Source organism: Papio anubis, chromosome 4, assembly GCF_008728515.1.
Source record: "Papio anubis isolate 15944 chromosome 4, Panubis1.0, whole genome shotgun sequence".
NCBI classification, from domain to species: Eukaryota; Metazoa; Chordata; class Mammalia; order Primates; family Cercopithecidae; genus Papio; species Papio anubis.
The window spans coordinates 34,455,898-34,481,556 of record NC_044979.1 but is presented as its reverse complement, the minus strand read 5'-3'; the positions used below and the strand labels follow the sequence as shown (position 1 = coordinate 34,481,556).

At 40.4% G+C, this 25,659-nt stretch overlaps 1 protein-coding gene across 2 annotated transcripts; it reads left to right on the top strand.

The window, feature by feature from the left end:
• Positions 1-254: 254 nt before the first annotated feature.
• Positions 255-25,400, top strand: LOC116274478 (hyaluronidase-4). Of its 2 annotated transcripts, none has more exons than XM_031665203.1 (3): positions 255-2,472; positions 17,038-17,127; positions 19,044-25,400. In XM_031665203.1, exons 1-3 carry the CDS (start codon positions 1,519-1,521, stop codon positions 19,443-19,445), a joined length of 1,446 nt encoding a protein of 481 aa, XP_031521063.1. In that variant the 5' UTR covers positions 255-1,518; the 3' UTR covers positions 19,446-25,400. The 2 variants fall into 2 exon arrangements, 1 of the variants encoding a protein (XP_031521063.1); XR_004183148.1 differs by lacking the exon at positions 255-2,472 and adding an exon at positions 18,314-18,370 and having other exon boundaries at positions 16,894-17,127; positions 19,044-19,227.
• The last annotated feature ends 259 nt before the right edge of the window (positions 25,401-25,659 follow it).

Genomic DNA, 25,659 nt, shown 5'->3' with positions numbered 1-25,659 from the left:
CCCTCTCATACTATCCAAACACCTACCTATCTTTCTCTTTCTCTCTCTCTCTTTTTTTTTTTTTTAGATTGAGTCTCTCTCTGTTGCCAGGCTGGAGGGCAGTGGTGTGATCTCGGTTCCCTGCAACCTCCACCTCCCAGGTTGAAGCGATTCTCCTGCCTCAGCCTCCTGAGTAGCTGGGACTACAGGCACGTGCCACCATGCCAAGCTAATTTTTGTATTTTTAGTAGACATGGAGTTTCACCATGTTAGCCAGGATGGTCTTGATCTCTTGACCTTGTGATCCACCCACCTCAGCCTCCCAAAGTGCTGGGATTATAGGTGTGAGCCACTCTGCCTAGCCCTATCTTCTCTTTCAACTCCAGTGTCTTCCCTGAGATGTTCTGTTACACCAGGGGTTTGGTCTAGGTCCTGTTGCTTGCTGTACAGAAAGCCAATCACTGAGTCAAGGAGTATTGCCGGGAAAGAAGGCCTTATTTGGGTGCTGCAGCCAAGCAGAATAAAGGATCAGTCTCGAATTCATCTCCTCAAGCTACTAAAATTTGGGGTCTATAAAGTAGGGAAGAAAAGTAACTATGTGTGGGAAAACAGGAATTAAGGAGGGGTAAGAAAGAGGAGTTGGTCAGCAGGCAAGTGGTCAGTTAGGTCAGTGAGGTGTCTGGTGTCTCATTGTTTAGATGTGATAATCTGGTAAGTTTCAATTCCTTGAAGCTTTCTGGGAGGCTTGATGGTTGGTTTACCAAGAAGGGAACCCTGATAAGACAAATGTAACTTTCTTAAGTTTTACCCTGGGAGGGTCAATTTCTAAGTTTATTCAAAAGAAACCCAAAACATCTATTTTTTAGGACAGTTGGGCTGGTTTTAATTTCTTGCCACTCAATCACTTTCCTCTCCATTCCTATCTACGCTTACTCCCAGAAGTAATCACTCCAATAAATTATCATGTAGTACTTATTATTCATTTTTATTATTTAAATTTTACATTACCTTGCCTTCCATATAATGTGACATCAGACAAGCCTTTTCATCTCTCTAAGCCTCAGTTTCCCATTTGTAAAATGGAAATGTAATTATAAGCCTTACATAGTTATTACAAGTTTTTAAAATATTTACAAAGCACTTAAGCACAATGCCTGGGATTTGATGAGTTTTCCAAAATGATAGTGAATATTATTTCACATCTTTATCTGATCATGGACTCCTTAAAGGCAAGGACCACATCTTATTCATTTTATTTTCTGGACATAGGGTCTGGTGCTCCATGAATGTCTGTTGAATTGCATTTCCTGCCCCTGAATAGAAGCTAGGTCTCTACATCTGCTTCTATATCTCCATTTATTTATAGACCTCTTTGAGACCTCTAAGTGATATGCTTTAAAAACAGACATATATAATAATAATATCTGTTTATTATTTGAGTCTTGTTCCTCAAAACTATGCCTAACAGAAAATTAAATCTCTCCACAGGTCTTCTAGAGTACACTAAAGCAGAAGATAACATAAGATTTTTATCTTACCATGAAAGTGTTATCTGAAGGACAGTTAAGGCTTTGTGTTGTTCAACCAGTACATCTCACTTCATGGCTCCTTATATTTTTTATTCTAAAGTCTATCTCTTGTCTAAAACCTGCTCGACTTCCAATTTATCAAAGAAAACCTTTTATAGCTGCTTGGAATGCTCCAACAGATCAGTGTTTGATAAAATATAATTTAAGACTAAATTTGAAAATGTTTCCAGTGATTGGAAGCCCACTGGCCAAGGCCAGGGGGCAAAATGTCACTATATTTTATGTCAACAGATTGGGATACTATCCGTGGTATACATCACAAGGGGTCCCCATTAATGGAGGTCTCCCACAGAACATAAGTTTAAAAGTACATCTGGAAAAAGCTGACCAAGATATTAATTATTACATCCCTGCTGAAGATTTCAGTGGACTTGCTGTTATAGATTGGGAATATTGGCGACCACAGTGGGCCCGGAACTGGAACGCAAAAGACGTCTACAGAAAGAAGTCAAGAAAGCTTATTGCTGATATGGGAAAGAATGTATCAGCTATGGATATTGAATATTTAGCTAAAGTGACCTTTGAAGAAAGCGCAAAAGCTTTCATGAAGGAAACCATCAAATTGGGAATTAAGAGTCGACCCAAAGGTCTTTGGGGTTATTATTTATATCCTGATTGTCACAATTATAACGTTTATGCCCCAAACTATACTGGGTCATGCCCAGAAGAGGAAGTCTTGAGGAACAATGAGCTCTCTTGGCTCTGGAACAGCAGTGCTGCTTTATATCCTTCTATCGGTGTCTGGAAATCCCTTGGAGACAGTGAAAACATTTTGCGCTTCTCCCAATTTCGGGTACATGAATCCATGAGAATCTCCACCATGACATCTCATGATTATGCCTTGCCTGTATTTGTCTATACAAGGCTAGGGTACAGAGATGAACCTTTATTTTTTCTTTCTAAGGTAAGAAGCTTCTTGTCCAATAGTGGGGGATTTCCTCCTTATCTCTAAAAGGACATTTCTTTGTTAATTATGTTCTTTGAAGAATTGATTTCAATTAATGGTCTGTTATATAGGAGCATAATTCTTCCTTGACTAGTCATGCGTTTAGACTCTTCATTTATGAAAACTGAATTTTGATTATCTTATTCATTATTATTCTCTTAAGGAACAAAGTAAGGCGAGAAAGGGTTAAAGTAGATACCAGCAACTACTACATTTCCTTCACACCAACTTTAACTATATTCACAATTGGGCATTTTGGAAGGTTATCGAAATGATCAGCAGTGAGCAGGTTAGATAATCAAAAAGGATGTTTTGAAATGGAGTGTTTGCTCATACATGTGGAAGCAGAATTGTCTAGCCACTTAAACAAAAAATTCTAGGGAAAGTAGTGCGTATCCTAATTTTTTTTTTTTTCTTCAAGACGGAGTTTTTTGCTCTTGTCACCCAGGCTGGAGTGCAATGATGCAGTCTCGGTTCACTGCAACCTCCACCTCTGGGGTTCAAGTGATTCTTCTGCCTCAGTCTCCTAAGTAGCTGGGTTTACAGGCACCCACCACCATGCCCAGCTAATTTTTGTACTTTTAGTAAAGATGGGGTTTCACCACGTTGGACAGGTTGGTCTTGAACTCCTGACCTCAGGTGATCCACCAGCCTTGGCCTCCCAAAGTGCTGGGATTACAGGCATGAGCCACCGTGCCCAGCCTAATCTTTGGATTTGGACAATTTTGTGTAACCTTTCTACATTGAGAAGCCTTGGGACTTGTGGAGGGCTTCACGTGTGATGCAGTGATGTTTTCAGGTATTGCTGGACACTAGTGGTTTAATATATTTTAACGGAGGCATTTTTTCCTTTCTACACCATTACAAATTTCAACTCACCAATATCTGTTAAAGATGTTCTGAGTTTCACATGCATCTGTGTGAAGAGACTACCAAACATGCTTTGTGTGAGCAATAAAGCTTTTTAATCACCTGGGTGCAGGCGGGCTGAGTCCAAAAAGAGAGTCAGCAAAGGGAGATGGGGTGGGGCCATTTTAGAGCATTTGGGTGGGTAGTAGAAAATTACAGTCAAAGGGGGCTGTTCTCTGGTGGGCAGGGGTGGGGGTCATAAGGTGATCAGTGGGGGAACTTTTGAGCCAGGATGAGTCAGGAGAAGGAATTTCACAAGATAATATCATCAGTTAAGGCAGGGACCGCCATTTTCACTTCTTTTGTGGTGGAATGTCATCAGTTAAGGCAGGAACTAGCCATTTTCACTTCTTTTGTGATTCTTTACTTGTTTCAGGCCATCTGGATATATATATTCATGCAGGTCACAGGGGATACGATGGCTTAGCTTGGGCTCAGAGGCCTGACATTCCTGCCTTCTTATATTAATAAGAAAAATACCATAAAATAGTATAGAAGTGTTGGGGCAGTGAAAAGTTTTGGGGGTGGCATGGAGAGATAATGGGCAATGTTTCTCAGGGCTGCTTTGAGCAGGATTAGGGATCATGTGGGAACCTAGAGTGGGAGAGGTCAAGTTGAAGGAGGATTTTGTGGTAAGGGGTGATACTGTGGGGTTGTTAGAAGGAACATTTTTCATGTAGAATGATTGGTGATGGCCTGGATACGGTTTTGGATGAATTGAGAAACTAAATGGAGGATACAAGGTCTGAATAAAAGAAGGAGAAAAACAGGTATTAAAGGACTAAGAATTGGGAGGACCCAGGACATCCAATTAGAGAGTGCCCAAGGGAGTTCAGTGTAATTACTTGCTTGGTTGGCGGATTTTTGGGCTCTATCCTTAAGTTTTTTTATGTTGTCATACACCAGGCCAGATTGATTTAGGTAAAAACAACACTCTTCATTTAAAAATATACAGAGTCCTCCTTTTTCAGCAGTAAGTCAAGGCCTCGGTGGTTTTGGAGGACAACTGCAGCTAAAGAGTCAACTTGGGCCTGGAGGACTGATAAAGTTTATAATATGTCTATGATGCTAGCAGAGATGTCATTACAAAGGCTATGAAAGGTCATGACAGAGGTTGAAATGCCTACTATTCCAGTACGAAGAGCAATAGTGGAGGCAGAAAGTCCTAAACCGACAAGCAAGGGAATTAGTGGAATAACTCTTTTTTGTCATGTTGGTGTCATTAGAGGAACAGGGAGCTCTTCGGTCTCATTTGCAAATTGAATTTTGGGAGTAAGGAAAACTAGTGTGCATGTGCCTGTCCAATTAGCGGGTAGACACATGTAGGTAGAAAGCCACAGAGGAAGAAGAGGCTTGTGCAAGGCAAAGCTGGAAATGCAAAGTAAGATGAAAAGGAGTACTGAAATTGGTGTCTTCTACCCAGACTCTTAGGGATCTAGCTAGGGCGACAGCTGTCAGAGGTCGTAAAGGGGACTGATGGGGTAACTGCGTAGAGTGGGAGATTTGATTTTCATGGTGTATGAGAAAATATTGAATGTCTATGAGCAAACTTTCACTGTTATTTACGGGGCTTGGTATGAGTAAACAAGAAGAGGGCCTGGGAGGAGAGTCTGACGAGAAAGGGGAAGGTAGCCAAGGATGGAGTGAAATACAGGGCAAGTGTCTTCCTAAGCAATACTTACTGCTAATGTTTTCAAGTTTGCCAGTATTGATAGAGGGCTTGTCTGTAATATGGAGCTGGAAGGCTCCAATTGTTTCAGTGATGTGTGTAGTTGGGCTTTGGAGATGAAGAGTGAAGGAACATCAAAAAGGTGAAAGGTTACCCAGGGAATTCCAGTGGGTCTTTGCCAAGAGATACATAAAGGAGCAACCACAGGAATAGTAGTTTGTGTTGTGAGGGCTCCAAACATGGGGGGAGTAGAGTTGATATAAAGAGAAAGATTTTTTAAGTAAGTGCAGAGGAGGGTGGCAGCTTGCTGATGTAAAATGTCTGGGGAGATCTTGCTGGACCTGTCTAGAAAGTAAAGAAGTTCTTCAGGAGGGTAAAAGTGAGGGCTGTTAAAGGAAGTTTGGAGGTATAGGGAGACAGGTGCCCAGTCTGTATGTAAGGTGAGGACAGCTGTGTAGGTGCTGGAAGAAAAGGAAATGCAAAGCCAAAAATTGTTCGCTGAGGAGGGATTAGAAATAGCTAAGAGAGAGTGAGTAAGGTTGATAGTGTGGTGGAGATAGCTGGGGAGAGGTAGAGGGTGGCATAAGGATGGGAATGAGAATAAGAGTGAGTGTAAAAGTAAAGAATAGAACTTCATCAGGGTGAAAGTATTGGGGGGTGCCCTGCCAGCAAAGATCATCTATCCACTCTAAGAAGAAGTTAAGAGTGGGGGTTTAGGGATAGCACCAGGAGATATCAGCTGTGATGTCTTAGAGAAACAGTGTAAACCAGCAGTGTAAACAAGAGTAGGGCATTTATGAGTAGTTGAGAATGATAAATAGGAGTATGACTAGACAGAAGATAGCAGGGATGACTAGTTTTTGGGGCTCAATCCAACTAGTGGGAGTGACTGCGTAAAGCCCTGTTACAAAAAGTAGGGTAAGAAAGAACAGACCTAATAGAATAAAGGGGTGTATTAGGCTCATAAGGGTTATTACTGTTCTTCAGAAATGCGAGTGAGTTTAAGGGAAGCAGGGGAGAGTACTTGCAACTTCCAGGAGAAAGAGGAGGTATTAGGCTGGTTGTCTGATGAACACAGCTTTATTCTGGAACGGTGAGCCCAGTGGGCAGGATCCTGCAGACAAATGGCAGTTGGGGTACTATAGATGACTAAGTAGGGTCTGGTCCATCAAGGTTGTAGGGTTTGAGGGGTCAGATTCTTAATAAGAACTGATCGTCCAGCTAGGGTGTCTTCATATGGCTGGGAATCTGGAGTAGGCAAGAGATTAGCAGCCTAGTGAATTTCCTGTCTAGCCTGCTGGAGGACTGGAAGATAGTTGCCAAGAGGGCTGGTGTCTGGGACAAGGTTGGGGCTGAGCAAGAAAGTGCATCCATATAAAATTTCAAATGGACTGTACCCTGTAGCATCTCGAGGACAGGCTCTAATTCTGAGAAGGGCAAGAGGTAAAAGTACTGTCCAGTCCTTTTTAAGTTGGAGGCTGAGCTTGGTGAGGTGTGTCTTTAAAAGACAATTAGTCTGTTCTACCTTTCCTGAAGATTGAGGATGGTAAGGGATATGAAGTTTCCACTGAATACCAAGAGCCCGAGAAACTGCTTGGGTGATTTGACTAGTAAAGGCCGGTCCGTTATCGGACTGTATAGAGGTGGGAAGGCCAAACTGAGGAATTATCTCTAACAGAAGGGAAGAAATGACCGTGGTGGCCTTCTCAGACTCTGTGGGAAAGGCCTCTACCCATCCAGTGAAAGTGTCTACCCAGACCAGGAGGTATTTTAGTTTCCTGACTTGGGGCATGTGAGTAAAGTCAATTTGCCTGTACTGGGCAGGGGCAAATTCTTGAGCTTGATGTGCAGGGAAGGGAGGAGGCCTGAACAATCCCTGAGGGGGAGTAGAATAGCAGATAGAACACTTAGAAGTGATTTCCTTGAGGATAGATTTCCACGATGGAAAGGAAATGAGAGGTTCTAAGAGACTGGCTAGTGGCTTATAACCTACATGGAAGAGGTTATGAAATGATGACAGAACAGAGTGGGCCTGTGAGGCTGGAAGGAGATCTTTTCCTTGGTCTAAGAACCATTTGCCTTGTGTGGGAAGAGATTGATAGGTGGAAGTTTCAGTGGGGGAATACATGGGAGTGACTGATGAGAAGGAGAGAAACTGACCATGAGGGACAGAAGTTGGAATGCTAACTGCTTCTTTAGCTACCTAATCAGCATAAGCATTGCTTAGAGCAATGGGATCTGACACCTTTTGATGGCCTTTGCAGTGAATGACTCCAGCTTCCTTTGGAAGTAAAGTGGCCCTGACAAGAGTTTTTATTAAAGAGGCATTAATGATAGAGGACCCTTGTGTAGTGAGGAAACCTCTTTCTGCCCATATAACAGCATGGTGGTGCAGGGTATGAAAGGCATATTTAGAGTCAGTATAAATATTGACACGTAGTTCCTTTGCAAGAGTGAGGGCCCAAGTTAAGGCAATGTGTTCAGCTTGCTGGGAGGTGGTGGAGAGGGGCAGAGTGGTAGCCTCCATGATAGATGTGGAAGATACTATAGCATAGCCTGCCTTTGCTGGTGAGTGGCGATTAGGCCTGGTGGAACAGAATAAACTGATGGTTTATTGCCATCAATAAACCAAATGTGATCAGGGTGAGGAACAGGAAAGAAGGAAATATGGGAAAAATGGGGTGAATGTCAGGTGGATCAGAGAGATACAGTCATGGGTGTCAGGTGTGGTATCTGGAATAATGTCGGAGGCTGCATTGAAGTCAGGGCCGGGAACAATGGTAATTGTAGGAGACTCAACGAAGAGTGAGTACAGCTGAAGGAGCCAGGGAGCAGAAAGTATATGCATCAGGTGTGAGGAAGAAAATAGATTTTGTAAGTTATGAGTGAGAGCAGAGTTTGTGATTTTGAGGGCCTCTAAAAGTATTAGGGGGGCAGCAGCCACTGCATGGAGGCATGATGGCCAGCCTAAAACAGTAAGGTTAAGTTGTTTGGACAAAAAGGCTACAGGGCATGGTCCCAGTCCTTGTGTAAGAATTCCAACTGCATAGCCCTGCACTTCAGCTGTGTGTAATGAAAAGGGTTAGGATGAGTCAGGGAGAGCTAGTGTGGGAGCAGTCTCTAAAGCTGTCTTCAAGGAATGGAAAGAGGAGTGGGGAAAGGATTTAGGATCTATGGGGTCAGCTAGGTTTCCTTTTGTGAATTTATATAATGGTTTTGTTAGGATGGCAAAACCAGGTATCTGAAGGAAAAAGTATCCAACCATGTCTAGGAAGGGAAGGGGTTGTTGTTTTGTAGAAGGTGTTGGGGTTTGAGAGATCAGTTGGAGACGATCGGCAGGGAGAGCATGTGTGTTTTTATGAAGAATTACGCCGAGGTAGGAAACGGATGGAGAAGAAATTTGAGCTTTGGAGGGGGATACCTGATATCCTTTGGGGAATAAATGTTGAAGGAGCAGGGGGGTGTCTTGTTGAGAAGATTCAACGGAGGAGCTACAAAGTAGAAGATCATCAATATATTGAATAAGGTGAGAAGCAGAGGGGTGGAAAGAAAGTAAATCATGAGAAAGAGCTTGGCTGAAGTAATGAGGGCTGTCCCTGAAACCTTGTGGCAGCACAGCACAGGTAGTCACTGCTGGGACTGATGGGTGTCAGGGTCAGTTCAGGTAAAAGCAAAGAGAGGCTGGGATGAGGGGTGCAGGAGAATAGTGAAGAAAGTATCTTTAAGATCAAGAATGGAATAGTGAGTTGTGGAGGAAGACATTGAGGACAAAAGCGTGTACGGGTTGGACACTACAGGGTGGATAGGCAAAACAATTTGGTTGATAAGGTGCAGATCCTGAACTAACCTGTAAGACTTGTCCAATTTTCAGACAGGTAAAATGGGGGAATTGTAAGGAGAATTTATAGGTTTTAGAAGCCCATGCTGTAGCGGGTGAGTGATAACAGGTTTTAATCCTTTTAAAGCATGCTGTGGGATGGGACATTGGTGTTGAGCAGGGTAAGGGTGATTAGGTTTTAATGGGATAGTAATGGGCATGTGATTGGTTGCCAGGGAGGGAGTAGAGGTGCCCCATACTTGTGGGTTAAGATGGGGGGATATGAGAGGAAGATGCAAAGGAGGCTTTGGAATGGGAAGAAGGGTGGCGATAAGATGTGGTTGTAGTCCAGGAATAGTCAGGGAAGCAGATAATTTGGTTAAAATGTCTCAGCCTAATAAGGGAACTGGGCAGGTGGGGATAGCTAAAAAAGAGTGCATAAAAGAATGTTGTCCAAGTTGGCACCAGAGTGGGGGAGTTTTAAGGGGTTTTGAAGCTTGGCTGTCAATACCCCCAACAGTTATGGGGGCAAGGGAAACAGGCCCTTGAAAAGAAGGTAATGTGGAGTGGGTAGCCCCTGTATCGATTACACAGGGGATGGACGTACCCTCCACTGTGAGAGTTACCCAAGGCTTGGTGTCCGTGATGGTCCAGGGGGCTTCCAAGGTGATCAGGCAGTGTCAGTCTTCAGCCGCCAAGCTGAGCAGATCTGCGAAGGAGTCAGTCAGACAGCCTTGTACTAGAGCTTTAGGAGCTCTAGGAGTGGCTGCCGGGTGAGCTGGGCAGTCTGATTTCCAGTGGGTCCCTCCACAGATGGGACATGGCTTGGGAGGAATCCTGGGCTGTGGGCATTCCTTGGTCCAGTGGCCAGATTTCTGGCACTTGAAGCAAGATCCTGATGGAGGAAGTCCTGTAGGAATGCTTGACTGCTGTGGCTTAGGGATGTGCAGCTTAGGCAATTGAAGTTCCTGTGTGCTGGAGGTGCAAATGGGTTTTGTCTCACAGTAGGTGCAAGTAATTGTAACTCAGAAATGCGTGGCCATCTGGCTGCCTTCTCTCTATTATTGTACACCTTGAAGGCTGGGTTAATTAATTCCTGTTGTGGGGTTTGAGGCCTGGATTCTAATTTTTGAAGCTTTTTTCTAATGTCAGGAGCTGACTGGGTGATAAAATGCATATTTAGAATGAGACGGTCTTCTGACCCTTCAGAGTCTAGGGCTGTAAAGCTCAGGTTTGCTGCCGAACGAGCCATGAACTGGGCTGGGCTTTCATCTTTACCTTGGGTAGTTTCTTTAACCTTGTCATAATTAACAGCTTTGTAAGCTGCCCTTTTAAGCCCTTCAACTAGACAGGAAATCATGTAATCTCACCTAGCTATACCTGGGGAATCTGCCTGATAGTTCCACTGGGGATCCTCTTGGGGAACTGCTCTAATGCCTTCCTGGAGGTCTGGCTCTTGGAGCCGACAGTTGTCAGTGTGAGATTGGGCCAGAGAAAAAACGCTTTCCTATTCATCTGGGGAGAGGGTAGAAGTTAGGATGACATTTAAGTCACTCCAGGTTAAATTGTAGGACAGAGTTAGATATTGGAATTCCTGTATATGTTTAGTGGGGTCTGATGAGAAAGAACCTAAATGCTGACATATCTGAGAGAGATCTGATGAGAAAAAGGCACATGTACCCTGACTATGCCTTCAGCTCCAGCCACCTCTCTAAGAGGAAATTGTTGGGCAAGTGGGGGAGGGCTAGTCACAGAACTAAACTGTAAGCAGGACCAGGTGTGAGGAAAGGAGGTGATAGAAGGATTATAGGGTGGAGGAGCAGAGGCCGAGGAAGAATTGGGACCTAGCTCAGCCTGGCGACGAGCAGACCGGGAAGGAGGGGAGAGGTCAGATGGGTCTGTAGAAAAGGAAGATTGGAAAGACTCAACGACGCTTGGGGTTGGGACTGAGGGGACAGGTGGGAGGGAAATAAAGAGGATTTGGGAGGAATCACTTTGGGAACAGAGACTAGAGAGGGAACGAAGTGTGAAAAATGCCTGGATGTGGGGCACCTCAGACCATTTGCCCATTTTTTGACAAAAATTATCTCGATCTCGTAGGATGGAGAAATCGAAAGTGCCATTTTCTGGCCATTTAGAGCCATTATCAAATTTGTACTGGGGTCAAGCAGCATTGCAGAAGAAAATAAGGCATTTGCATTTTACGTCAGGTGTGAGTTGAAGAGGTTTTACATTTTTGAGAACACAGGCTAAGGGAGAAGAGGGAGGAATAGAGAGTGGAAGGTTGCTCATAGTTAAGGAGGCAAGCCCAGAGAAAAGAGAGGGTAGAGACACAGAGAGAAGGGGTGGGGGGTGCTTGCCCCCCAGGAAAGTGGAGAGAAAAGAAAGGATAGAGACATAGAGAGAAGGGGAAGAGGGTGCTTGCCCACCAAAAAAGTGGTGCTTGCCACTAAAGGTGAAGGACCAAGGCAGGCGTCCCCATGGTGATCGGACACCTCTGAAACATGGGTGAATAATCAAGCAGGGGTCCCCGCAGTGATTAAACACCGAGGGAAGACTGTCTTCCTGAGTCCATGACTGGTGCTGGAGTTTTGGGTTCATGGATAAAACACGTCTCTTCTGTCTCTACAAGAAAAGGAAAGGAACTGAAATTAAGAGAAAGGAGAGATTGAAAGATGGCGCCAGGATTGAAAGGAGAAACAGTTTGAGGGATAGTGAGAGAGGTTGGATAAGAGAGTAAAAAGAGGCCGCTTACCCAATTTAAAATTGGTGAGATGTTCCTTGGGCTGGTTGGTCTGAGGACCAGAGGTCGTAGGTGGATATTTCTCATGGAGCAAAGAGCAGGAGGACAGGGGATTGATCTCCCAAGGGAGGTCCCCTGATCCGAGTCACGACACCAAATTTCACGCATGTCCGTGTGAAGAGACCACCAAACAGGCTTTATGTGAGCAATAAAGCTTTTTAATCACCTGGGTGCAGGTGGGCTGAGTCCGAAAAGATAGTCAGCAAAGGGAAATAAGGGTGGGCCATTTTATAAGATTTGAGTAGGTAGTGGAAAATTACAGTCAAAGGGGGTTGTTCTCTGGCGGGCAGGGGCGGGGATCACAGGTGCTCAGTGGGGGAGCTTTGGAGCCAGGCTGAGCCAGGAGAAGGAATTCCACAAGGTAATGTCATCGGTTAAGGCAGAGACCAGCCATTTTCACTTCTTTTGTGGTGTAATGTCATCAGTTAAGGCAAGAACCACCCATTTTCACTTCTTTTGTGATTCTTCACTTGCTTTGGGCCATCTGGACCTATATGTGCAGGTCACAGGGGATACATGGCTTAGCTTGGGGCTCGGAGGCCTGACACTGACTTCTAGGCATCCTAAGGAGGAGGAATAGAAAATACCCAGGTGAGGTATTTTACAGTGACCAGGTATCTTTGGAACATAAATGGAGTGTATTCATCAGAGGGAGAAATGATGCATATGTATGAAATATGGTAAGTGCCATACCTCTGAGGTCATTCATGAGGTGAAGGAGGAAGGAAATAAAGTCTCTATTGTGAACTTCTCTTCATACCACCTAGAAAAATCAGTGATAAATAATTTATGAGGAAGAATAGGAAGTCAGTACAGTCTGAAAGATTTTAAAAAGTTACCTAGGCTGGGTGCAGTGGCTCATGTCTGTAATCCCAGCACTTTGGGAGACTGAGGCAGGTGGATCATGAGGTCAGGAGTTCAAGACCAACCTGGCCAAGATATTGAAACCCCATCTCTACTAAAAATAGAAAACTTAGCCAGGTGTGGTGGCAGGTGCCTGTAATCCCAGCTACTGGGGAGTCTGAGACACAGAATTGCTTGAATCCGGGAGGCAGAGGTTGTAGTGAGCCAAGATTGCGCCACTGCACTCCAGCCTGGGCAACAGAGTGAAACTCAATTTCAAAAAAAAAAAAAAAGAAAGAAAGTAATCTAAATCTTCACAAAATAATGTTGACTCTGGAATTGGATCAAAATTAAAATACCAGCTTCTTTTATAAAACATCTGTTCTATATTTGACTCAACCAAGTTCCTTTCTTTAGTGATAATAAATTGACTTTTAGAAGAAACAATAAACTCTACGGGACAAAATGTTCATTTCAAAAGATGAATTTAGACTACCGGGACATTCTGCACATTCTGTGAACCTGGGATAAACTTCTTTTTCTAGTAGCTGTAGCCTCGGAAATTCTCTTTTCCCTCTCAGGAAAAAAGGAGCAACAGTTTGGGTTTCATCTCATTCTGCACTCTTTTTCTTCCAAGTGGCAAGCTATTTCCAAGTGTTTTAAACTATAAGTGTACCCACCATTGTACCCTATTGACTTTAAAAATCTGCCCATAATTTTTATTTTTATTTATTTATTTAATTTTAGTTGAGTTTCCCTCTGTCATCCAGGTTGGAGTGCAGTGGCATCATCTTGGCTCACTGTAACCTCTGCCTCCTGGGTTCAAGTGATTCTCCTGCCTCAGCCTACGAGTAGCTGGGATCACATGTATGCGCCACTATGCCCAGCTAATTTTTGGGTTTTTAGTAGAGACGGGGTTTTGCCGTGTTGGCCAGGCTGGTTTCGAACGCCTGACCTCAAGAGATCCACCCGCCTTGGCCTCCCAAGTGCTAGGATTACAGGCGTGAGCCACTGTGCCTGGCCCTGCCTATAATTTTTTTTTTTTTAAGCTCAACATCTAACTTTTATTTATTTTTATTTTTTTAACTTTTTTTGAACTTTTACATATTTAATTCAATTAAACAAAGTAGCAAAAATGAATGAATTACAACAACATATCTCAATATGTGTGAATCTTAGAGACAGTTGAATGAAAAGGGCGAGTCCTAGAAGAATCCTGCCCATAATTTTTAAAAAGCCTGATATTCATTTGTACCAAACTCTTAATGACCATTAATGGCTTCCATTTCTGATTTTCCCAACAATGTCTGAATTTTAGAATGCACACACATACAGTTAAGATTACAAAGAAGATTCACTAGTAAGTAGTAAATCTCTTAACCTCCCTGGATTTGGTGTCTTCATGTACAAAATGAGACAATATTACCTGCCCTACTGACCTAGCAAAAATATGATGAAAATCAAATGAGAACTTGCATATGAAAACCTTGAAGTTCTACAGAAACCTATGTGGTATGGCTATTACTTTTTTAACAGCCATCAAAGCCTTAAACTTAAGCATGGGATATTTAAGAGTGGAATCTCAGGCAGTAGCTATAGCTTGGGGAATACAGAGGCAGTCAAGCCTCATTTCACACAGAAGATTGCCTATATTATTTACATATGAATGCAACCTAGATATAACCTGATGCTGTGCTCTTAAAACATTGATTATTTATTTTTAGTTTTCCATTTGTAAACATTTAGGGGGTACAAGTGCAGTTTTGTTACATGGATATATTGAGTGGTAGTGAAGTCTGGGCTTCTAGTGTACCCATCACCTGAAAAGTGTACATTTTACCCGACAAGTCATTTCTTATCCCTCACTCTCCTCCACCCTTTTATCTTTTGGGGTCTCCAATGTCTATTATTGTACTCTGTATGTCCATATTTACTCATCGTTTAGCTCCTACTTACCAGTAAAAACATGTGATATTTTACTTTCTGTTTCTGAGTTATTTCACTTAAGATAATGGCCTCCTGTTCCATCTGTGAGATATGCTTTTAAAAATTAACAAGCCTATAGATTTAAAGATGTTTATCCTTGTCATTAATTCATTCTGTCTCCGGTAAGGCACAAAGGCAGCTCATTAGTAATGCTCCAGCTCCCCACAGTGGACACCTTGCTTACATGCACTCCGGTAAGCGTCAGGGACTGACACGGAAGTGTTGAGTGAGTCCCCTGAGTAGCCCTACCCTCTGCTTCTGAAACCATGATTCAGGTCGGAGGATCCTGTGTAGGCGCAAAGCACCCTGTGCCACGCTGGGTCCTGGGAGGCTCCTTTTCAGTACATCTTCTTTGTTCCTTTCTTTCTCCTTAATGTGACAACACCCCCATGGCTCAGGCTTTCAGGTGTCCCAATCTGCACCCAGAGGCACTTTTATCTGTGACTTTCCTCTCTGGGTAGTGCCCTTGCTTTTCTGATCCCCAAAACATAGCTGCTTTGTGATTCATTCAGCACCCTGCTCTCTGTGAGGTGACAGTGAACTAATTTGGTGAGAAACTGATTTGAAAACTAATTCAGAAGAAATTGACAGCAATCTCAGAAGGTGTGTGTGGCTTTCACCAGAAACATCTGCCACTTACATACTTACTATAGTTCAATAGCCTATAAATATAAAATGTAAATGTTATATCTTTATTCTCCTTTGATGACAATGCCTTAATCAAAAGGAGAGCTGTTGGGGATTTCTGCCCTGATCACACCATGTGACTATATGACACCATTTTCAGGGAAGTTTCAAAGTGAGGGGAGTGAGGAGTTCTGCTCCCTTATGTCTTTGCCCAAAGAGGGAGTGGACACGGACTCAGCAGAGTCTTCAGTCTTGGTACTGCAGGGATGGCCCCTTCTCTGTCCCTGTTCATCGTGCCATTGACAATTTTCAAAATTCTTTCATTTATATTATCTCATTTGAGCCTCTCCTTCCTGTCATGTCAGCTATGGCCTGTTCAGCAGATATTGTAATCGTACGAAATGAAAATGGATGTTAATCTGAAATGGAAATTAGTTTAACCCAAAATCTCTTTCCTTGTTGAAAGTCACAAGACAATTGCCCAGAAACAAACAAACAAACAAACAAAAACTTTAAAAAATGATCTTGTAAAACCTTTAATTTGAGTGTTAGACAATAAAAGTATCAGATAAAGAGATTTATCTCTCAAGTATTAATATTAAGTGCCCAATGGCAAAATAGCAATTACAGTTCTTCTTTTGTTTTCCACCAAATCACCTAATAACATTTTCTAGCATTTAATTGGTAGAAATTCACCCTTGGAGTAAAAGGTGAATGCTTAGTATCCTAAAGATTGGGGGAATGTGTTATAATTTAACAAACCAGGAAATCAACTACATATATTCAAATCTTAATTTCCTCCAGAAAATGGCCTAGATCCATGTTAATCTTTAAACACTAAAACAATAACCCTTTAAGATTATAAAATCAAAATTCTCTCTGCTAAAACGTTACCTTTGTCTATCTTAACCATATTGCAGAAAATTCCAGTGACTTTACCATGACTGGATGAGTCATAAATAAAGCCCGTTAGGCCAGATACTTAGAAATTAAACACACATAATTTCAGGGACAAATATAAAAGCTGGACCAAATCAGAGCCTGCAAGCCCTTAACGTTGCTTCTTTGCCTGGCCTTGGAATTGAAATGATATAAACCCATCCAAATAACTGTGGGGATGAAGTGTTACTGGGGCATGCTGCAAAATGGAAAAGGAACCTGGTTAAGAGGATCCCATTTGGAGAAGGAAAACTTCTGGATTCAGTTTCCGGAACACATACATATGACCTGGTGTGTGGGTGTGTGCCCCTGATTTATTTCAATTCAATAATTTCTGATAACCCTTTACAGACTCATTGTCTTCAAAATAACATCCTGCATGGCAAAATATGTTTTTCTTTAAAAATATTTTTATGTTTTTGCACATGGTTACAGAGTGTGATTTTTGAGCATTGGTTTATTCAGCGTTTGTGTCACTCTAAGAAAATAGAAAACAGTATCTAAGGAGTATATGAGCTCAGTACCAGACCTATTATACTGAACTCAGACTCTAATCCTAATCCCTGGTGGGTTTTTTGTTTTTTGTTTTTGAGGCAGAGTCTCGCCCTGTCATCCAGGCTGGAGTGCAATGGTGTGATCTCGGCTCACTGCAACCTCCACCTCCTGGATTCAAACAATTCTCCTGCCTCAGCCTCTGAGTGGCTGGGATTACAGGCACCCACCACCACGCCTGGCTGATTTTTTTTTTTGATTTTTAGTAGAGATGGGGTTTCACCATGTTGACCATGCTGGTCTCAAACTCTTGACCTTGTGATCCACCCGCCTCGGCCTCCCAAAGTGCTGGGATTACAGGCGTGAGCCACCATGCCTGGCTCCCGGTGAGTTGTTTTACATTCAAATTAATAATGAACTCTACTCTCTTCAATCTAGCAAGATCTAGTCAGCACCATAGGAGAAAGTGCTGCCTTGGGAGCTGCAGGCATTGTTATTTGGGGAGACATGAATTTAACTTCATCCAAGGTAAGTCAGTATCTTGAAGGTATATTTAATGTTTTTTTTTAAAGTATTTCTCTGCTTTCTTGGAGAGCTTACTCTAATAAAGCTCTCATGACTTCCATAGCAAACCAGCTTTAGAATAAATATTCCAAATCAGTGCCTGATACATAGAAAAGGATAAAAAATATTGTTAACTTTTATAAAGATAGTAATCATAACACTGACATTTGATGAATATTTATGATACACTAAGGTTGTGCTAAGAGATTTTTTGAGTCGGATTTGCTCACTTCCTGGTCATATGAGGTAGTGACCATCGTCCTCATTTACAGATGGTGAAACTAGAGAGGAAACCAACTAGGTTAACAGCTATTTAGGATAGTTAGTGGTAGAGTTGGCATTAGTCACAGTTTGATGATGGACACCTTGCATTTTAACGACTATAGAAAATGTGTTATATACTATTTTGAGAGGTAGAAACAGGTGGTAACTTTTTAATTCTCCACAATGCAGTTATTTTTTCTCTACAGAGAAATCAGCTAAAAATTAACAGCATTTAAAATAAGATTTATGGCTGGGCACGGTGTCTCAGACCTGTAATTCCTGCACTTTGGGAGGTGGGAATTACTTCAGGCCAGGAGTTCGAGACCAGCCTGACTGACATGGAGAAAGCCAATCTCTACTAGAAATATAAAAATTAGGCGAGTGTGATGACATATGCCTGTAATCCCAGCTGCTTGGGAGGCTGAGGCAAGAGAATGGCTTGAAGCCGGGAGGCAGAGGTTGCAGTGAGCCAAGATGATGCCATCGCACTTGAGCCTGGATGAAAGAGTGAGACTCCATTTCAAAAAAAAAAGAAAAAGAAAAAGATTTATATGGCTCTTCAAATTTCTCTCAGCTGAGATATTTTTTTTACTTCAGGAAAGATTCTTAGTTTTCCCTAATCCACATTAATTACAATCTCTTCCATATTTCCAGATGTAGTTTGTTTATATTTCTATAGTGTAATGCATTTTACCTTGAATACTGGTACCCTTGACACTTTTTGCTAAATTGAGGTTTTTGCAAGTCCATGATGATCTGATATTATTCTTAGAATTTCACAGTCTCAATTTGTTGCTACTGAGATAATGTTCATGAAACTGTTTATGCCTATGCCCACATATGAGAATTAGGAAGAAACTCAGAGGATTAATTCCTGACTTTCCAGGTGTGATATTTCCACCCCAGCCCCTTGGTGGCTCATCAGAAGAGCTTCATCAGGAAGGTGGGTGCACACAGATGGCCTCTGTTTAGAACAGGTAATAGGAACCATATACACAAAAGTTACCTAGTCAGCCATATAGACTTTTCTGTGTTTGAATTGTGTTAGAAGTACAGAACCCAGGACAGTTGATGGAAATTAACAGGAAAGTCCAGAAGGCTATAATACTCGGTAGAATGGTGGAATAAGATGATTTGACAATAAATGATGGACTGCGATTCAGGCTGTAACACAACCATGGAAGGCCCCACATACCTGAATGGTAGCCTGAGGGCAGCAGTTCTGGTAGATTCCTAATTTGGGTTTGTTCCTTTTCCTTTTATACCCATTAACTTGGGAGCTAGAAGGAAGAAAAAAAGAATGTAAATTGGAGAAAGGCAAGGTCCCATGTGCTGATTCTGGGGGCCATTTGCAAGTTCAGTTGCTTAACCTGACTGTAACATAGTATCCATCTCCCGCCCCTCAGACCTCTCCCCTTTCTGATTTGGGATCTTTGTTATAGTGCCCAGGAGCCTACAAGTTCAACTGGAACCAAGCCATTATGTTTTAATCAAGACCAAAGAACTGTTCTAGAAGCTCTAATTCTATCAGTACCAGCATGAAACACTAAAATCGGTTTCTTTCTACATTTCTATCAGTGAGAAACACTAAAATCAATTTCTTTCCACATTTTTAGGCCAACTGTACAAAGGTGAAGCAGTTTGTGAGTTCTGATTTAGGGAGCTACATAGCCAATGTGACCAGAGCTGCTGAGGTATGCAGCTTTCACCTCTGCAGGAACAACGGGAGGTGCATAAGGAAGATGTGGAACTCACCCACTTACCTTCACTTGAACCCCGCAAGTTACCACATAGAGGCCTCTGAGGATGGGGAATTTACTGTGAAAGGAAGAGCATCTGATGCAGACCTGGCAGTGATGGCAGATACATTTTCCTGTCATTGTTATCGGGGATATGAAGGAGCTGATTGCAGAGAAGTAAAGACGGCTGATGGCTGTTCTGGGGTTTCCCCTTCTCCTGGTTCACTAATGACACTTTGTCTACTGCTTTTAGCAAGTTATCGAAGCATTCATTTGTGAGATAATTGAGTTTAAAGGGAATTGTGTGGTCTCTAGCGTAGTCATTTAAAGACGGATGTAACTTATGACAATTTTTTTCTCTTATGAATTCTATTGAGAGGTATTATAAGTAGACATTATGTATGTCACTTAACATAAACAGAAACATATTATTTTATTTGCCTCCAATCTGGCTAGGAAATCAGATCTGGAGTAAAGTCAATGTACACTTCCTCTTTATTGGAACATTTAAGTTGCATTTAAACTAAAACTAGTATAATTTAGTCTTTACATGAATGTACATACATAAAATTATACATAAAATATTAAATTATTCATTTCAAAGACTTTTTTTTCAAGTTGGCAGTTTATTTAAGGACACATTACTAAGTAATCATCTGATTTAACAGAAGGGGTCACCTGGTCAACTGGTCCATTGAAGAGGACTAACTGCAGTTTCTATTCTAGCCTCGGGTTCACACTAGGTTTCTATTTCCCACCTGGACTCATTGAGTGCAGAATCATTCCTGGCATGGCTTCTCATGAGGGGCCAGAGACTGAGGTAAGGGGGAGTCATTCCCGACCTACCAAGCACCAATTCTAAGATGGCACTTTGCGTCCTTCCTTCACAGACCCTGGTAGTCTGAATACTGTGAAGGCTTTGGGATAATATTCATGTTGACCTACGCTGACACTGCTGTAGATCTGGAAGCTGGAGCCATATTAGTAAAAATGCAGTTGGTGACTTTTGCAAGCAAAAATCATTATGTAGAAAAAGTGACATTTAAGGGGCCCAGAAGTGCTATTGAAAAAGAGGTCTATGCGAAATGTTAGATATTTTTGCTTTCCCCTTCCTATATATGACTTTTGAATAGGGAATTTAGAGTCATTTTGCATCTAATTTGAATCATGGTTTCACTACGTATCTGATTGTGTGACCTTGGGAAAGTTACCTACAGTCCCTGTTTTGTTATCTGAAAATCAGTAATATAACTCCTACCTCAATTAATTATTCTGAGGAGTAAATGGAATAACATACCCCTTGCATACTTGGACTCTGCTGTTGATCCTCAACTGACTTTATTTTATTTTATTTTTTTGTAGTGATGTGGTCTTGTTTTGTTATTCAGGCCGGCCTCGGACTTCTAGGCTCAAGAGATCCTCTTGCTCAGCCTCCCAAAGTTCTGGGATTGTAGGTGTGAGCCACTGCACCCAGCCTCAACCAATTCTTGACTACCAAAGTAACAGAAAAGTGCAGGATAAAACGGGGTCTTGGGCAATTTTCACTTCTTGATGCTGTGTTCTGTTTAAAATCACTTATACACATTATGTTATTCTCTTGAGAGTCATGTTTAATTGATAGGACTTCCTTCTTTTGGAGACAATCTACTTGAAAGGTAAACTCAAAATAAACATGACGCTGCTGTAGAAGGAATTATAGTTGATTCAACCTCCTTCTTCACCTCTGTTTTTCTGTGAAACATTTGAAATCCAGGTGCGTTCTTTTCAACTCTGAGTCTCTGCTCAGACCTCAGTAGGTCTTCAACAAGTATCGTTAAATGAAGGAATTAATGAGTGATTCAGAAACCTGAATTGGTAGAACCTATAAATACGTTGTAATTTTTTTTTAACTCTGCACATCAATAGTGAGTTATTATAAAGTTCTCCTCAAGCATTACTGTTCTATTTTTATCCTAACAGATTAGCTTGTACAATCATATGTCCTCATTCCCCTGTGAAGAATTGAGACCTGAAGAGAATAAATCTCTTGACAAATTCAAATGGCGAGTTTGTAAAAGAGCCCAGTTTGTAATCCCAGTTGCTGAGTTTTCTTTCTATCATAACTTTGTCTTCCTCTTCTTGTAATTGAATCCAAATATACTTGTTCTAATTTTAAGCATAAATTTAATGCATTTAAACATTTTTCTTAATTTGGTCTGCTACTACTGGTTATGTTCAATCATTTCTCACATTTTGCAGCTGTAGATTACCTGTGTATTTAATTTGGCTCACTGCTCCTGGATAGGAAATCTACCTCCTACTCTGCTTGATGACCTCGGCTTCTTGGGATCATTGTAAATTTCCTTTATAGAAACAGCAAGATACCAGTCACTCTAATCTTTGGTGCTCTCCCTTATAAGAGGGAGATAATTAATAATAATAATTAAAAAAAATTTTTTGTCCTTTTATACAGATTTAATGATATAAACTAGGTAACATAGCACAAAGGCTGGCACATAAAACATTCTAGGAAATGTTAGCTGTTATTATGAAGTACTTTCAATACTGGTTCTCATAAAAGCTGTGATAGGTAATATTTCTATTTTGAAGTACAAGAAATTATGTATGACTCAGAATAGTGAAATGACTTACTTAATATCACACAGAAGTTCCCAGGATTTAAACCTTTACTTTTGAAACCTCAACTAGTATTCTTTCCATCAGATCTCAGCAGAAACTATAGAAGACTTATTTGTACTTTTTAAAAACCCATTTACAGAGAAATATAATTCACAAGTATAGTGATTCTGGTATCAGGCAGTCAGTGCTTTTTTTGACCCTGTGGAAGAAAAACTGTTAAATTAACTTGTCTAGTAGCAATGCACCCATCTGACATACTCTAAGTGTCTAAATTTTATTTATTCATAAAGAAACCAGAGCCTCTTAGGAAAATGTCTGATTCCAGGCCTATCTAAGACAGAAATTGCTCAAGATGAGTCTGGAATCTCTTGTTATAACATAAACCAAAGAAGCTATCAAGGATTACTAGGATTGTATCAAAAGCACCCTTGAGTCAACTTAAACAGCCTCCCACTGTCAAACATGTGAAATTTGAAAATCACTGAAGAAATACTAACTGCAACGGGTTGAAATACATCAGATATATTTAAATCCATGAAGTCAAAATGATACTAAAAAAAACCCAAAATTTTTCATTGTCCTCTTTTGAACAACTCATTACTCTGAAAACTGATAATCAATCATTTATTCTGCATTTCCTACATAATCTATACCTGAGCATAACCAAATAGTGATAGAGAGTAAATTTCTTTTTATTCAAGCCAATAAATGGGGAAAGTATGATGTAATTAGAATAGAACAATTTTGTAACTTCTAATTAATGGATAGAGGCATTGATCCTCAATAGTTGCTAAAATCACAAAAAAGAGTCAACCAGACAATTATATACCACCTAGTTGAAGTATGAAACATTAACTAAGAATAATCCTTTCAGAAATCAAGCTGAAATTTGATCAGACCTTTAAAATATAGCTACTTCCAACGTTTTCAGTATGGTTTGGAAAAAAAAAATCTATCTACTAACTCAAGAAACATAAAGAATAAGGGAAAATGCTAAACAAGAACTTAGAGATGACATCATCAAAATTTAGATCCTAGGGAATTCCACAGGACAAACAACTTGAATTTATCAACAAATAGGAAAAAAAAAAGGAGAAGGAATCCATATGTATATCAACATGGAGCTTGCTAAATTATAGTACATCTGCATATTGGGGTAGTATTCAATTTTACAAAGAAATGAGGAATAACATCTATATGCTGATCTCAAAAGATGTCTAAAAATTATCTTGTTTAGACTTTATTTTGACTGCCTTCTAATCATATTGAGAAAAACTCATGATCTCAGATATTAGGAATGTATTTTCGGTCACAATTTAGAAAGACTTCCTGGAGATAGCTAAACTAAAGTTTCTTAAGCATGTACTGGGCCTGAAATTCTAAGGATCTTATGAATGTACTGAGTTTGAAATTCTATAACAGATAAAAAGCCATAAATGATTCAAGGAAATGATAATTTCATCAAGTAAAGGAAACTAGGAAAAGCCATTTGAAGCCACACACAACAAATATAAAATAATATATGGTGCTGTCATTGTTTTTGAGATTTTGCTTATTCTAAACCTTGAACAACAGGTCTGTTACAGTATTATAATTATAAACTTATATAATAAAGAATTAATAATTGGAAAAATTAATTTTGTACCAAAGTGAATGTTAGTATTATGGTTTTTGTTCCTACCAGAGAACTAAATACGTACAGACACTGTCACTTTTGTATTTAATGCCGATCTTAAGAACTTGGAAAAATTTGAATGTTACTGAAAATTCATATATGAACTGGACACTTTGTTCCCTTCTGAGGGCCCAGGAGCTATCAATCTTTTATTTCTAGTATCACTTTAATTGTATAAACTTAAAATGGGGGATTTTGTTCTCTGTTTCTGGAAAATAAAAGTTCTTGGGTTATCACTGGGGCTACTTAGTGCATTCTGCATTCCGTTCCACTAAGACACCTAGTATAGTGGTTAATTGTATGTGTCAACTTGACTGAGCCATAAACTGTGTTTATTCTGAGTGTGTCTATGAGGGCATTTTGGAATGAGGTTAACATTTGAACCAGAAGACTGAGTAAAGCAGATTGTCCTCCCCAGTGTGGTGGGCCTCATCCAATCTGTTGAAGGCCCGAATAAAGGCAGTGTAAGGGAGACTTACGCTCTGTGTTTGAGCTGGGACGTTGGTCTTTTCCTGTTTTCAGACTCAGACACAAACTGAAATTATGCCATTAGCCCACCTCATCCTCAGTCCTGTAGAGTCAGACTTGAACTATATAATCGAGTCTCCTGAACCGCCAGCTTTCCAACTACAGACCTTGGAACTTCTCAGCCTCCATAACTGTGAACCAATTTATTAGAGTAAATTTCTCTCTCTCTCTTTCTTTCTCTCTGATAAACACACACACACATGCACACATCATATTGGTTTTGTTTCTCTGGAGAATGCAGACTAATACACCAAGAAAATTAATTTTCTGCTGTCAAATTTATTGCTATCCAGAAAAGACAACAAGTGTTGCCAAGAATGTGGAGAAATTGGGGCCCTTGCTTATTGTTGGTGAGAACGAAAAACGGGGCAGCTACTAGAGTAAACAGTATGGAGGTTCCTAAAAAAATTAAAAATAGAACTACCATATGATCTAGCAATACCACTTCTTAGTATTTACCTAAAAGAATTGAAATCAGGATCTCAAAGAGATAAAAGTCTTCCTGTGTTCATTGAAGTACTATTTACAATAGACAATATGTGGAAATAACCTTAAACTATCAACTTCTCATTACTCAGAATATGTACTTTCCAAAATGATTTATAAATGTGACATTCATTATTGAAATATGTGCAGGAGTTAGAAAAACTGGATAATTGAGTTGAGCATATTATCAAGCATTTACTTTGTTTCTTGATGTCAGAGATAGTTCTGATCAACCATATGTGTTTTGTTTTTTTTTTTTTAAGATGTAAAACTTCATCTAATGGTACCACATCAGCAGAGATTTTCTGCTTCTATTTTTTCCTAATGTTATGATTGTTAACTAGCATTTTCAGTTGACTTTACCATTTAATAAGATATTAATGTATCACAGATTTGCACAGAAAAACCAGACTCATTTATTACTAAAACGATCGTAATCAGTATACCAAAATAATTGACTTCGTTGCTTTCTATATTCAAGATCAAAGCATTGTCTTATTTTTTAGTTTTCTTTGTGGAACAAAATGCCAATTTATTCCTTATAATGGCTTCAGTTTCAAAGGAGATTGCATGTTTGAATGAAAATAGATGTTTACTTCCTCTTAAGGAACTAAATAATGAAAAAGTTGAATAAGACCACTGCAGACAGGATAATACTATAAATTTTGCTATACCCTCATAGGCCAAAGTCCTCAAAAATAGTCAATCTATCAGAAAGATATAACAATTATAAGCATATGTACACCTAACATCAGATAACCAGAATATACGAAGCAATACTCACAGAAATGAAGGGAGAAATATACGATTCAACAATCATAGTTGGAGACTTAAATAATGAATAGAATGGCTAGGCAGAAGATAACTAGAAAACAAAATACTTCAACATTATAAACAAACTTGATGTAACAGCCATCTATAGAAAATGCCACCCAAATAAAAAAGGAATATGCATTCTTCTCAAGTACACATAGAACATTCTCAAAAACAAACCGAATACTAGACCGTAAAACAAATCCCAATAAATTTAAAAGTATAGAAGTAATCTAAAGTATATTCTCCAGTCACAATGGAATGATGTTAGAAATAAATAGCATAAATTAATTTGGGAAACTCACAAATATGTGAAAATTGAACAACGCACTCCTAAATAATCAGTGGGTCAAAGATATATCCCAAGAGAAA

Excerpts from the sequence above, each read along its gene's own strand:
- LOC116274478 (XM_031665203.1), top strand. The coding sequence starts at position 1,519 with ATGAAAGTGTTATCTGAAGGACAGTTAAGGCTTTGTGTTGTTCAACCA. Across the intron at positions 2,473-17,037 it reads CTTTATTTTTTCTTTCTAAG|CAAGATCTAGTCAGCACCAT; the intron begins GTAAGAAGCTTC and ends TCTTCAATCTAG. Across the intron at positions 17,128-19,043 it reads TGAATTTAACTTCATCCAAG|GCCAACTGTACAAAGGTGAA; the intron begins GTAAGTCAGTAT and ends CCACATTTTTAG.